Source organism: Camarhynchus parvulus, chromosome 7 (genome assembly GCF_901933205.1).
Source record: "Camarhynchus parvulus chromosome 7, STF_HiC, whole genome shotgun sequence".
In the NCBI taxonomy this organism is placed as follows: domain Eukaryota; kingdom Metazoa; phylum Chordata; class Aves; order Passeriformes; family Thraupidae; genus Camarhynchus; species Camarhynchus parvulus.
Window position 1 is genome coordinate 22,077,851 of NC_044577.1, and position 11,270 is coordinate 22,089,120.

Here is an 11,270-nt window from a genome sequence, read left to right on the forward strand (position 1 = left end):
ACCCACTGCCCGTGCAACCCTTAAGTGCTCTCATCAGGTACACCCAGCGCCTCCCCCGCACTTGGGGGGCATCCCCCACCCCGCAAAGGCAACCCTCACCCTGCTCCGCAGCCCTGCAGCCAGTGCTGCCCCCCGCACCCCGGGGCATCCCACGCCCTGGGATCCCGGGAATGCTGCCCCGCGCCGGCAGCCGCCGGGCCGGCGGCTGGGACCCCGGTGGCGGCGGGAGGCGGAGGCGGAGCCGGGACGGGCTCCACCCCGGCCCCCGGCCCACATAGGCCGGCCGGGAGGGCCCCTCGCCCCCTCGCCTGCGCCGTCCCGAGGCCCCACGGAGTATCCCGGCGGAAAGCGTGGGGCAGGAGCTGCGGGTGGAGACGTGGAGAGGGGGTGTCTGGCTGCGGGACCCCGACCCCGTCCCGTCCCGGGCGGCGGGATGCTGCGGCAGCGTTGCGGGCGGCTCCTGGCCCGGCTGGAGCAGGGGCTGCAGCTCCTGGAGCTCGGCGGCAGCGTGGAGGAAGGTGGGTGTGTGTAACCCTTCGGCCCGGGGCACACCGGCACCCTCGTCTCTGCCGCCGGCGTGGTCTGGGGAAGCTGGGGGCTGGCCCCCCGTCCCGGCTGACCACCCGCCGCTGTTGTGCCCAGACTGCATCCGGATCGCTCGGTGCTTTGAGGCGACGCGCCAGAGATGCTGCCGGCTGGAGCAGGATGGGCGTCGTGCCCGTGAGCAGCTGGCCCGTGTGGAGGCCGAGCGGGCAGCGCTGGAGGTGAAGCTCAAACACGCCCGAAACCAGGTGGAGGTGGAGATGAAGAAGCGGCACCGGGCAGAGGCTGAGCTGGAGAAGCAGGTCGGGGGCTGGCCGCAGGGGTACCCTGTGGGGCTGGCTGCGGGGCCCTCAGCCTGCTCACCACCACCCCGTTTCACTTGCAGGAGCGAAAACTTCAGCTGGTCCTTGAGTTGCTGATGCGGGAACCATGGGGCAGTGAGGCACTGAGCAGGGAGCAGTGCTCTGTTCTCAGTGCCCTGGCTGGCCGGCGCCTTGGGGCAGCCTCGGCACCCATCAGGAGGTGAGCAGCTCCTCACCCCAACCCCCCGGGCAGCCCTGGGGTCAGCTGTGTCCCTCTCCCCTTCATCGCTGCTGGGCTTGAGGGGCTGGCTGAGCAAGGAGGTGCCTGGGCTCAGCAGAGGCATCAGCTGTGGGTTCCCACAGGAGTAGGTGCTGGCTGAGGGGGAATTGCTCCAGCTGAGCTCACTCTGCAGGTCATCTGCAGTGGATGAGTCGTGCCAGTCCCTCCTGTCCCACTCGGATATCAGCTATGACCGCACTGAGGATGATGTGGTAAGAAGTGTTTGGCTGTCAGTCTCAGGGCTTACCCCAATAGTGAGGGGGTCGTCTTGCCCCACTTCTGAAGTGGCACAGCTCCTTTGAATATCCATGGTTAGGAGCAGGCTGCTATCAGAGCTGGAGATGAATGCTGGGGATGCCCCTGGCCTGGTGCAGCCCCAGACTCCCTGCTGCCTTTCAGGATGTTGATATGACGGTGGCGTGGACCCTGAAGCGCAAAGCTCCGGACAGGCAGGTATGAGAAAATGCTGGGATGTGGCAGTTTTGGGGGCTGGTGTTGAGGTGGTGTCTGTGCCTCTGTGTGGGTCAGGATCCCCCAGCTCTCATCACACTCCTTCAATGTGGCCTTTGGGTTCCTCTGCCCACCCAGGTCCCAGTGTGCATCCCAGGCTGGGGTGCTGGCCCTGTGCCATGCAAGGTGAGGACACCCAGATACTTCTCCATCCCAGTACAGGAGGCTGCAAGGAGCCTGGCAGGGAATTTAATTTATTGATGCTGTGCTGGGAGCATCGTCTCTCGGCAAACCTCCCACGATCAATAGAAACTCCATTACGCTCCACCGTCGCCCAGCTGGGCTCCTCAATAATTCATCACCATGTGCGGGCATCCTGCACCCCGCCTGCTTGCACCTCTGCATTGCAGGCCTGACCTGGCTTCCCCCAGCCCCAGGGCTGGCTCTCACCTGGTGGGGAAGCCTCAGTCCCCACGACGCCTGCTGTGGGGCAGGCAGTGCTTGGGGAGTAGGCTGAGACTGGGACTTTTTGTTGGGCTCAGGCCACTTGGCTTGGGTACTCTGGGGAGTGGGGAGATGTCAGGGAGGGGAGCATCTCTGCCTGCTCTTCACACTGTCTTCTGTTTCCAGCGTGTGTCCCTGGCCCCTCAGGTTGGCCCTGTGGTGATGGCAAAGCGGCACCGTTCTTCTGTGGTGCCCCATAATGCCGTGAGTAGAGACCCCAGCGTGCCCTGGGCAGGGATGGGGTGCAGGGGCTTTCCCAGTGCCAGAAGGCAATGCTGCAGCCCTCAGCCCTGTGGATGCTGTGGGGACAGTGCTCAGCTGTCTCCTCTGGTGCCTGTGTCCTTCAGCCTGTATCACCTTGGTCCCGGTGGGGACAGCATCCCTGCCTATGCTGCCCCGAAGCCTGCATCCCCCTGTACCCATGGTGGCAGCATCCCTGGCTGTGCAGGAGCACAGGGATGGGGATCAGGTGGACCAGAGGTCCTGTGGGAGATGTTGGAGAACTGTGGGGCTCCAGTCACATGTCTTATTGTCCTCCCATTTTGACAGATGAGTGTCCCCTCTATGCCCCCTCCTGCTGAGGTCCCAGGCCCTGCTGACAACCTCCTGCCTGCTGTTCTGGTGCCTCAACGCCGCTCTCGCCAGGGACATCGTGTCTCTGCACGTGCAGGTCACAGGAAGGGCTGAGGAGGGGTTTGATGGGTGGTATGGGACCAGCCTCAAGGTGCTGCTGTCACAGGAGAGGGAGGGGATGTGTTGGGGATGCTTGTCCCAGCTGTGGAGGTACTGGGGCCCTCTGGACATGCCAAATGCCACTGTGTCATGGAGAGACTCCCTGGGAGGTGGGAAGCTTCCTCACATCCTAGCTGGTAGATGGAGTGGCTTGCCTTTCAGGTCTCCCTCCACGGCCTCCTCCCTCTGCAGAGCTGACCACAGTTTGGGGCACCAGTGAAGATGCGGGTTGCCGTGCTGCGGGGCAAGAGAGCCACACTGAGGGCAGCTCAGTGGGACAGCCAGCACCAGCCCCCTTCCCCTCACCCCCACAGAGTCTCCCAGCAGTCCAGCACAAGTTCACCTCCAAAACGGTGCGTGACCCAGCCTCTCTCTGCTCTGGGGAGGTGGGCAGGGGAGAGAGTTATGGGGTCAGGGCCAAGGCTGTCCTTTATTCCCCAGCCCCTTCGCTCCACCTGCAGGGGAAATGGATGGAGACAGTGGGACCTGGCTGGGGGAAAATAAAGGAGTGTTACTGGGTATCTGCAAGAAGGGGAGCCCCTGATCCTGTCCCCCTTTCCAGGTGATCCGCCCTGAGCCGTGTGGTGTCTGTGGTTCCCGCATCCGCTTTGGGAAGACTGCCATCAAGTGCTGCCAGTGCCAGCTGCTGCTGCACACCAAGTGTCGGGAGCAGAGCCCCAGCCTCTGCACACCCAGGCCTCACCACCACGCCTGGCCCCGGGAGGTGAGGGGGCACAGCAGTGCTTGGGGGCCTCTCCACGTCCTCACGAGGCTTCAGGGCTACTGGCCCTAGGATACTGAGCCTCTCCCACCCTGGCTGCAGGGCTGGCTGGTGGGCACAGCACAGGTTGGCATTGCTCTCCCCAGGGTGTGCTGGCTGACTTCGCGCCCTCCACGCCGCCCCTGGTGCCCACGCTGGTGGTGCAGTGTGTGACCGAGGTGGAGAAACGAGGCTTGACAGAGGTAGGGGCCAGGATGGTGAAGGTGGCAGTGCTGTGGTTCCCAGGGGCTGAGCCCTTTTCCCTGTGCCCCAGACAGGGCTGTACCGGGTGCCAGGTGCAGAGCAGCTGGTGCGGGACTGGAAGCGGAAGCTGCTGCGGGCCGGGGGAGCGCTGCCTGCCCTCAGCAGTGTGACTGACATCCACGTGGTGTGCGGGGTGCTCAAGGATTTTCTGCGGGGACTCAAGGAACCACTGGTCACCTTCAGCCTCCACCCTGCCTTCCTGAAGGCTGCTGGTGAGCGGGGGTCCCAAGGTGAGGGAGGGGAAGGGACTGCTTCTCCCCTGACACTGCTCCCTGGCGCTGCTACAGACATCCCCGATGATGCTGCCAGTGACACGGCCCTGCGCCATGTGGTGAGCAAACTGCCCCCAGCCAACAGGGACACCCTGGCCTTCCTCATGCTGCACCTGCTCAGGTGAGTCCCTCTTCCTGGCATGGATCTGTCCCCATCTCCCCATGTCTCTGCCCCTCACCTAGGGCTTTGTGCCTTAGAGCAGGGAAGCTGTGGATGAGGAGCGCCTGGGCTGGGCAGCATGCTCACACCCTCTGTCCCCCCTTGTAGGGTGTCACACAGTCCTGACTGCAAGATGGATGTGCTCAACCTGTCCCGAGTGTTTGGCCCTACACTGGTGGGATACAGCTCAGCCAACCCCACACCACTCGCCATCATGGAGGACACGCCTCGGCAGTGCAAGGTGAGGGGTCCCTGAGGTGTGGGATGCACCCTGGGCACTGCCAGTGTCCCCATCCTACACCTCTCTCTGCCCAGGTGGTGGCTCGTCTCCTTTCACTGCCACCCAGCTTCTGGAGAGGCTTTGTGGAGACAGAGCAGGAGAACCTGGTGCCAGTGCCAGCCCTGGGAGGTGAACGTGGTGAGCACAGGAGCCCCAGCCCCCACCCAACATGGCCTTTGGCTTCCTTGAAAGGTCTTGGTTGTCCATGGCTGGGGTGAGATAGCTGTCCCCAATCTGTCCTGCAGGACCCTTCTTCCAGCCCATTGGCTCTCCGGAGCCCGAGTCAGGCCAGCTGAGCCCAGCTGGCACCTGCTGCCTCCCCAGCACCCTGAGGAGCTGCGTGGGCAAGGCCAGCCGAGCCCCGTGAGTGCTGTTGGCTGTGGGTGGGGCCCAGGGGAGCTCACTTTGTACCCCTGACTCATCTCTCCCCACGCAGGCAGGGGCCAACCCCGAGGAAGGTGGGCCGGTTCTTCCCTTCTCCTGTGTAGCCTGCAGCAGTGGCTCCCTCGGGACACCGAGCTGGCACTGGAGGAGGAGCAAACACTGCAGGACCAGGCAGCTGCCTGTGGGGTGACAGTGCCGGGCTCAGAGCTCTGCTCTGCTTCCCTGGGGACTGGGGAGCAGAGCTGGCTCTGGCCAGCTGTGGTGGCAGGGACACTACACTAGTCCTTGTACTTTGAATCAGGTTTGTATTAAATGTTTGCAGCAAAACACACCTGGCTGTGGCTGCTGTCTGTCCCGCCCTGCTGCTGCCAGGGGTTGGGCTCACTGGAGCCTGGCTGTGCAGCGGACAGGAGCTGAGCAATGCTCCACAGAACCTGTGCTGTGGGAGGGCAGGCAGAGCCCCCTCCCACGCTGCTGAAGCCCTATTCTTCTGCTCTGGAGCCCTGGATGTGGGAGGCCCCTCTTTGAGCCCAGATGTTGGCCTCAAGTAATTGGAGCTGTTGCCGCTCAGGGCAGGACAACCTTAAAGTGTTTCCAGACTTCCTGGCACCTCGGTGGAGGCCTCTTTAACTCCTTCCTCCCCTCCAGCTCAGGCAGTGCTAGAGGTGCACAAAGCCCAAGCAGGGCTGGGCTGTACAGCTCTTTCCCTCCAAGAGGGGGAAGCAGGATCATGCTGTAATGGAGCAATGTCCCAGGCAGGGCTTGTCCCCCAGATAACTCTGCAGAAGGGGCAACCAGTGCAGAGGGAGTTTAGGGAAAAGAGGCATTACACAACAGGGATAAGAACTCCCCCTCTGCCACATCAAGCAGCCAATAAACCTTTGGCCCTGCTAAAAGCCAGACCAGATGAGGCACATGAGAGAAAATTCATGTGCAATCCTGAAAGCAAGTACTTTGGCTCAGTTTTCTCCAGCGCAGGAGTGTACACCAGAGGGCAAGGAAATTAACACATCCAAGGCAGAGGCAAAACTGAAGAAGTTTAATGTGCTTAAAGCTAGGGAACAGCTAATCCCTGCCCAGGACCACAGGAGAACTGGCACAGGAAGGCACAGGGCTAGGAGCAAGGATTTACTCCAAATCCATCAAACTGGGATGGTACTGGATGGATGGAGAATACCTAATATAGTGCCTTGCTGAAAATGAGAGGCATGATGGTGCCCTTGGTAGAGTGCAGGACTTTAGCACAGAGTTCAAAACCAGGGAGGTAAAAGGATAAAGGACAGCATTGATTACTGTAGACAATCTATGCTAAGCTCAGGAGGAAACTGCCTTCCATAAAATCAGGTTTTTGAGGCAGTGAGGTGCTAAATCTCTGCTACTTGCACACATGTAAGCTGATTGCTCTGGTGCCCAGTGGATGTGGCTGGTGACAAGGGAGATGTGCAGTGAGCCCCCCCAAGCTCCAGCCATGCTGGTGTGAAGGAGGCTGTTGGCCCACCAGGGTAGCAGGGGCTTGCTGCCCTCACTCTGAGCCCTGCCTAGGCAGCAGGCACAGGTCTCAGCCTGCCAAGAGCAGGCTTGGTAGGGCTGGCAGCTCTCCTGGCACGCACTGAGCCCATGGGGCAGAGGTGGTACTGGGGGAAGGGGTGTTCTTGCAGCTCCCTCCAGGGCCAGCAGGCCGCTAGTCTGACCCAGCCCTCGTGTTTGTGCCAGTACCCTTAGGACAGCCTGGCACTGCTGTTTTCCCAGCAGTAGGCAGGAGCCCAGCTCAGGCTGTTGCAATCATGCTGAAATCAAGAGCCTCAATCTGTTCCTGTGGGGTGAGCTGCCTACACATGACAGGCATACTCAAAGCTCCCAGGTCTTAGAGATGGGCCAAGACCTTCCAGGGAGTTGCAGACAGCAAATAGTGCAGGGATAGCCTGGTGAGGAGTGGCAAGGTGGTGCTGGTAGTGCCCTTCGGTGGAGAAACACACACAGTTGGACCCAAGACACTGCAGGCAGGAAGTGCTCCCTGCATATGCACACAGGCTTGTACCAGGGCCATGTACTGTCCCCAGAGCTTTCACCCTGGCCCAGGGCTGGTCCCTGGGCTGCAAGAGAAGCAGCATGCAAGGCTGATGCTCATCAGCTTTAATGTCTGTCTGGAGCAGTAGTCAGGCACTTGCAGGGCTCCTGGCCTGCACCTACCCCTCTGGGGATGCTGAGAACCTCCCAGGATGTGAGGCCTCGGTGCAGGCTCTTGTTGTGGGGCACAGCAGGGAGCAGGGGGCAGGTGCTGCCCACGACTCACAGGATAATCTGGTTTTTGTAGCTTCGGCTCAGCTCCTTGTGAGGAAGGACAATGGAGTTGAGAATAACGACCTCAGCCGGGATGGTGACACTGCAGCCTGGGAGGGGAACGCAAAGGCTTTAGCTGGAGGGGAGCAGCTGCCTCGGTGAGCAGGCCCAGGGTGCTTCCACACAGCAGCAACGTACCCAGGATTGTGATGGACGGCGTGAGGCGCCCGTCCCGGAACAGGGTCTCGCTGTCGATCTTGGCGTAGGGATCGTTGGGGTTGGGGTCGCTGGGCGTCCCCTCAACCCGTGCCCAGCGCCCAATCGTGCTGTCCCAGCCCACAATGGTATTCAGGACACAGGTGTGGTCCTGGGGTGAAGGAGAGGGAAATGCTGCTGTCTCCCTGCATGGGGTGGGGGTCGGCACCGACTCCCTCAGGCAAACCCCACTTACATGGAGTGAGGCGCCGTGCAGGACGATGGACTCTCGCACGCGCACACCAGCGCCCACCGTCACACCCTCCCCAATGGAGACGTTGGGGCCCAGCTGTGAGGACAGAGGCAGGTGATGAGGACAAGCACAGTGGTGCCCTTGGCACCCCTGAGCACGTCCCAGCCCCAGGGCCCCCCCAGCCTGCGCTCACCACTGCAGTGCTGTCGATGGAGGCTGTCGGGTGGATGTACACGTTCCCTGCAACACAAGGCAGTGGATTCAGGGGAAGCAGCCCACAGGAGCACCTGCCTCTCAGATAAAGGGAGGTCCCACTGCCTCCCTAGGCAGCCCCAAAAGCATTAGTGTGTCAGAATGGTACCTCGGATGACAGGGCCTCCAGGTTTGTTCTGGGCCAGTCTCTCTGGGTGGCTTTTGCTGTACTGGTTCAGGTAAAGGCGGCTGGCATAGATAGCAGAGCTGGAGGAGGAAAAGCAGAAGATTGTTATTGTCACTCTGGCACTGCCAGGGCAGAGGAGGATCCAAAATCAGCACCGCCCACCCATCCCCACAGCTCTGAGCACCCTGCACTCCCAGCCGTGATACTGATCACTCCCGTCCCTGGTACAGATCACTTGATGCTCCTGCTACAGCAGCTCCAGCACTTACCCAGCTGATTTGATCTGGCTCCAGAAGCCATCAGTTTTGTAGACGTAGAGTTTGCCACTCCCAGCCAGGGCCGTGAAAACATCCTGCTCTAGCCGGATCACTTCTGCACGCTGCCAGCCATTGGAACTTTCCTCTCTGGAAGCAAGAGTCCTGTTAGACACCCACCCCAGCCATGGTCTCAGCCAAGGACCCCAGTAGACCTACCCTCCCCAAATTCAGAGACTCTGACAGCCCCAGATTCCCACACAGCCATGCACTTCTCCCCGAAATTAGGGAGAGGGCCAGCTACAGGCTAGGTTGGGACAGCCCCACTGAGCCCCAGAGCAGCAGAGGGACAGCCAAAATAAGCTCTGAGCCAGAAGCTGATGGTGCAAGAGCCCCACCTAGTCCAGGTGGGTGTATGATCCTGTCCCCAGTCCAGAGCCTGCACAGCTGGATTTTAACTGGGTGGTGGCAGAGGGGTGAGGTGACAGGCTGGCTGGTGCAAAGAGCTGGAGAGGGGAGGAGAGCATTCCCAGGTGAAAGGCTTGCTCAGCCTCTAGTCCAGAGCTGAATGAGAATGGGGTGGGAAGAGAGGAAGGGAGCGGAAAAGTCTCAAGCTGACCAGGAGCAGAGCAGAGGAAGCAGCAGCCTGGAGAAGGGAGGGAAAGCATGCATTACCACTAGGATCAATCCAGCCCAGAGAGCAGCAAGTGCAGACACAGAGGGAGACTTACCCAAGGTAAGGACAGCTGGTGCAGGACCAGGAAACAAGTGAGTGATGGCAGAGGAGGAGAAAAGACAGAGAAAGTATGGAGGATGAGCGTGCTGCTGCAGCCCCAGGAAGCAGGGGGGTGGGAGGGACACAGAGCAGAGTGAGGCACTCACAGTGCTAGCTCCTGTTGGTTCCTCTGGAAGACTTCACCAATGTGCTGGAAGATTGCAGGTGTGAAGAGGTAGATGCCACAGTTAATGATCTCACTGACAAATGTGCTGGGCTTCTCCACGTAGTGCTGAACCTGGAGGCGAGGGAAGAGACATGAATCCCAGGGTGCAGCCCCTCCATCCAGCACCACACCCTCTGTGGCACCACAGACCCACGCAGGTGACACAGCACCTGCCGCCCACACGGTGCTCCACTCCCCAAGGCCCTCCAGTACCTCCTGTGTGCCTGCATTTGCCACGATACAGCCATAATTCAGTGCCTGTGTCCTGTTGGCCTAAGAAACAAGGACAGTGTTAGCAACGGTGGAGCAGGAGGCACAGGGAGGCAGAGCAGATGAAACCCAGACCTCAGAGTCTGGGACCCACCCACCACAGGAGCTGCTGGCTTCTAAGCCCACGGCAGAGCACTGCAGCTCTTCTGCTCCCCAGCACTGCCACTCACTGTGGTACCCAGAATGACAAAGCTGTGCACGTCCCCATGCTGCTGCCGAAACTCCAGCATCTCCTGTAAGGGGAACTCTGAGCACACGTCTGCGTTGAGGACAAAGAAGGCCTCAGCACCACCTGAAAGGATCTGGTCTCGGAAGTGATAGATGCCACCACCCGTGCCCAGGGCCGCGTACTCCTGCAGATACCTACAAGCCAAGCAGGAAAAAGGGAGGGCTTAGGGAAGCAGGTGTCTAGTGGCACCAACCAGCAGAGGGGTGGGAAGGATTGGAGAGACATAATCCTGCCATCCAGTGATGGGTTTCATGCAGGAATTGCACAGAAGGAGGCTGAGGCAGCTTAGAGCTGTGCTAGAGAGGCATCTCTGGAGCAGGAACCATCCAGAGCAGGGGCCAAGGCAAAGGAAAGGTGGTGAAACTGATGGGGGAACCAGGCTGTGCCCATCCACGGTGGGACGGAGCCCACCCGCCCAATGCCAGAGTGCTGATTGCGGGCTGCCAGGCTGGGGCAGGCAGGTGAGGGCTGAGCCAGGCTGTGCCACCGTGGGTGCCCCAGGGCTGAGAGAGCTCCTGCCCACCTGATGGGAACCTTGAACTCCTGCTGCGCCGATACGAGAAAGCGGCTGAGGGCCTCGTTGGGCTGGTAGAAACCCATCAGCAGGATCTCCTTCATGCCGGGCACCTGGGGAGGGACGGAGGAAGGGATCAGAAAGGGAAGGAATGGCACTTCTCCCCTGGCTCCACGGCCCCAGCCCCCGGGATCCGTACCTTGGCGCAGGCCTCGATGTGGTGCTGCACCATGGGCACTCCGGCCACGGGGAACAGCGGCTTGGGCACCTCGAAGGACAGCGGCCGGAACCGGGTCCCTGCGGAGCACAGCGGGGTCGGCCGGGTACTGCGCCGGCGGGACACTCCGCGGGCCCGGCGCACTTACCCTTCTGCGGGCCCCCGATGAGGATGACGGCCTTGAGCGGCATCGCGGCTCGGCTCCGCTCCGCTCCGGCGGTTCCGCACCGAGCCCCAGCTCCGCCACCGAGCCCCGCAGCCCGGCCCGGCCCCGCCGCCACTTCCGCACACGTGGCTGGGACACGTCAGCGCCGCGCCGGGCCCTGCGTCGCCGCCCGCCCGCCGCCAGGGGGCGGCCGCGCTCGCTGTGAGGCACCGGGGGCTGTGGTGCGGCTGCGGCCGGGCGGGGGCGATGGTCAGTGCGGGGGGTGATGGTCAGTGCGGGGGCCCTGGTCAGTGCGGGGGTGATGGTCAGTGCGCGGCCATGGTCAGTGTGGGGGCCATGGTCAGTGCGGGGGGCCGTGGTCAGTGTGGAGAGCCATGGTCAGTGTGGGGGCCATGGTCAGTGCGCGGCCATGGTCACTGTGGAGCCGATGGTCAGTGCGCGGCCATGGTCAGTGCGGGGGCCATAGTCAGTGCGTTGTGCGATGATCCATTCAGGTATGCGGGGAGCGCCTGTGGCCGTGTGCCTCTCTGCAGGGCAGCGTGAGCGTGCGGGGCAGGTGCTGTGGCTGTGTGTGTGCCCCAGCGCTTCGGCGCGCCGTGCGGGGACACCACGGGCCCTGACACGCCCTTGGACACAGGCCT

General features: G+C 61.8%; 2 protein-coding genes across 3 annotated transcripts; one reads left to right on the forward strand and one right to left on the reverse strand.

Annotated features, from left to right (window-relative positions):
• Positions 1–271: 271 nt before the first annotated feature.
• On the forward strand, positions 272–5,249 carry LOC115905721 (rac GTPase-activating protein 1-like). Of its 2 annotated transcripts, none has more exons than XM_030952348.1 (16): positions 272–518; positions 643–845; positions 929–1,065; positions 1,259–1,337; positions 1,525–1,578; positions 2,206–2,283; positions 2,629–2,749; positions 2,974–3,164; positions 3,374–3,535; positions 3,679–3,774; positions 3,846–4,047; positions 4,123–4,228; positions 4,376–4,508; positions 4,583–4,685; positions 4,793–4,910; positions 4,984–5,249. In XM_030952348.1, the coding sequence occupies exons 1-16, from the start codon at positions 434–436 to the stop codon at positions 5,033–5,035; spliced, it is 1,920 nt and encodes a 639-aa protein (XP_030808208.1). In that variant the 5' UTR covers positions 272–433; the 3' UTR covers positions 5,036–5,249. The 2 variants fall into 2 exon arrangements, with proteins under 2 accessions (XP_030808208.1, XP_030808209.1); XM_030952349.1 differs by having other exon boundaries at positions 3,004–3,164.
• A 705-nt stretch (positions 5,250–5,954) lies between these two features.
• On the reverse strand, positions 5,955–10,744 carry GMPPA (GDP-mannose pyrophosphorylase A). The gene is made up of 12 exons (XM_030952318.1): positions 10,612–10,744; positions 10,446–10,543; positions 10,256–10,359; positions 9,674–9,866; positions 9,447–9,506; positions 9,175–9,305; positions 8,308–8,442; positions 8,021–8,118; positions 7,853–7,899; positions 7,663–7,755; positions 7,410–7,578; positions 5,955–7,321 (listed from the first exon to the last, which is right to left on the reverse strand). Exons 1-12 carry the CDS (start codon positions 10,652–10,654, stop codon positions 7,221–7,223), a joined length of 1,272 nt encoding a protein of 423 aa, XP_030808178.1. The 5' UTR covers positions 10,655–10,744; the 3' UTR covers positions 5,955–7,220.
• Between the last annotated feature and the right edge of the window lie 526 nt (positions 10,745–11,270).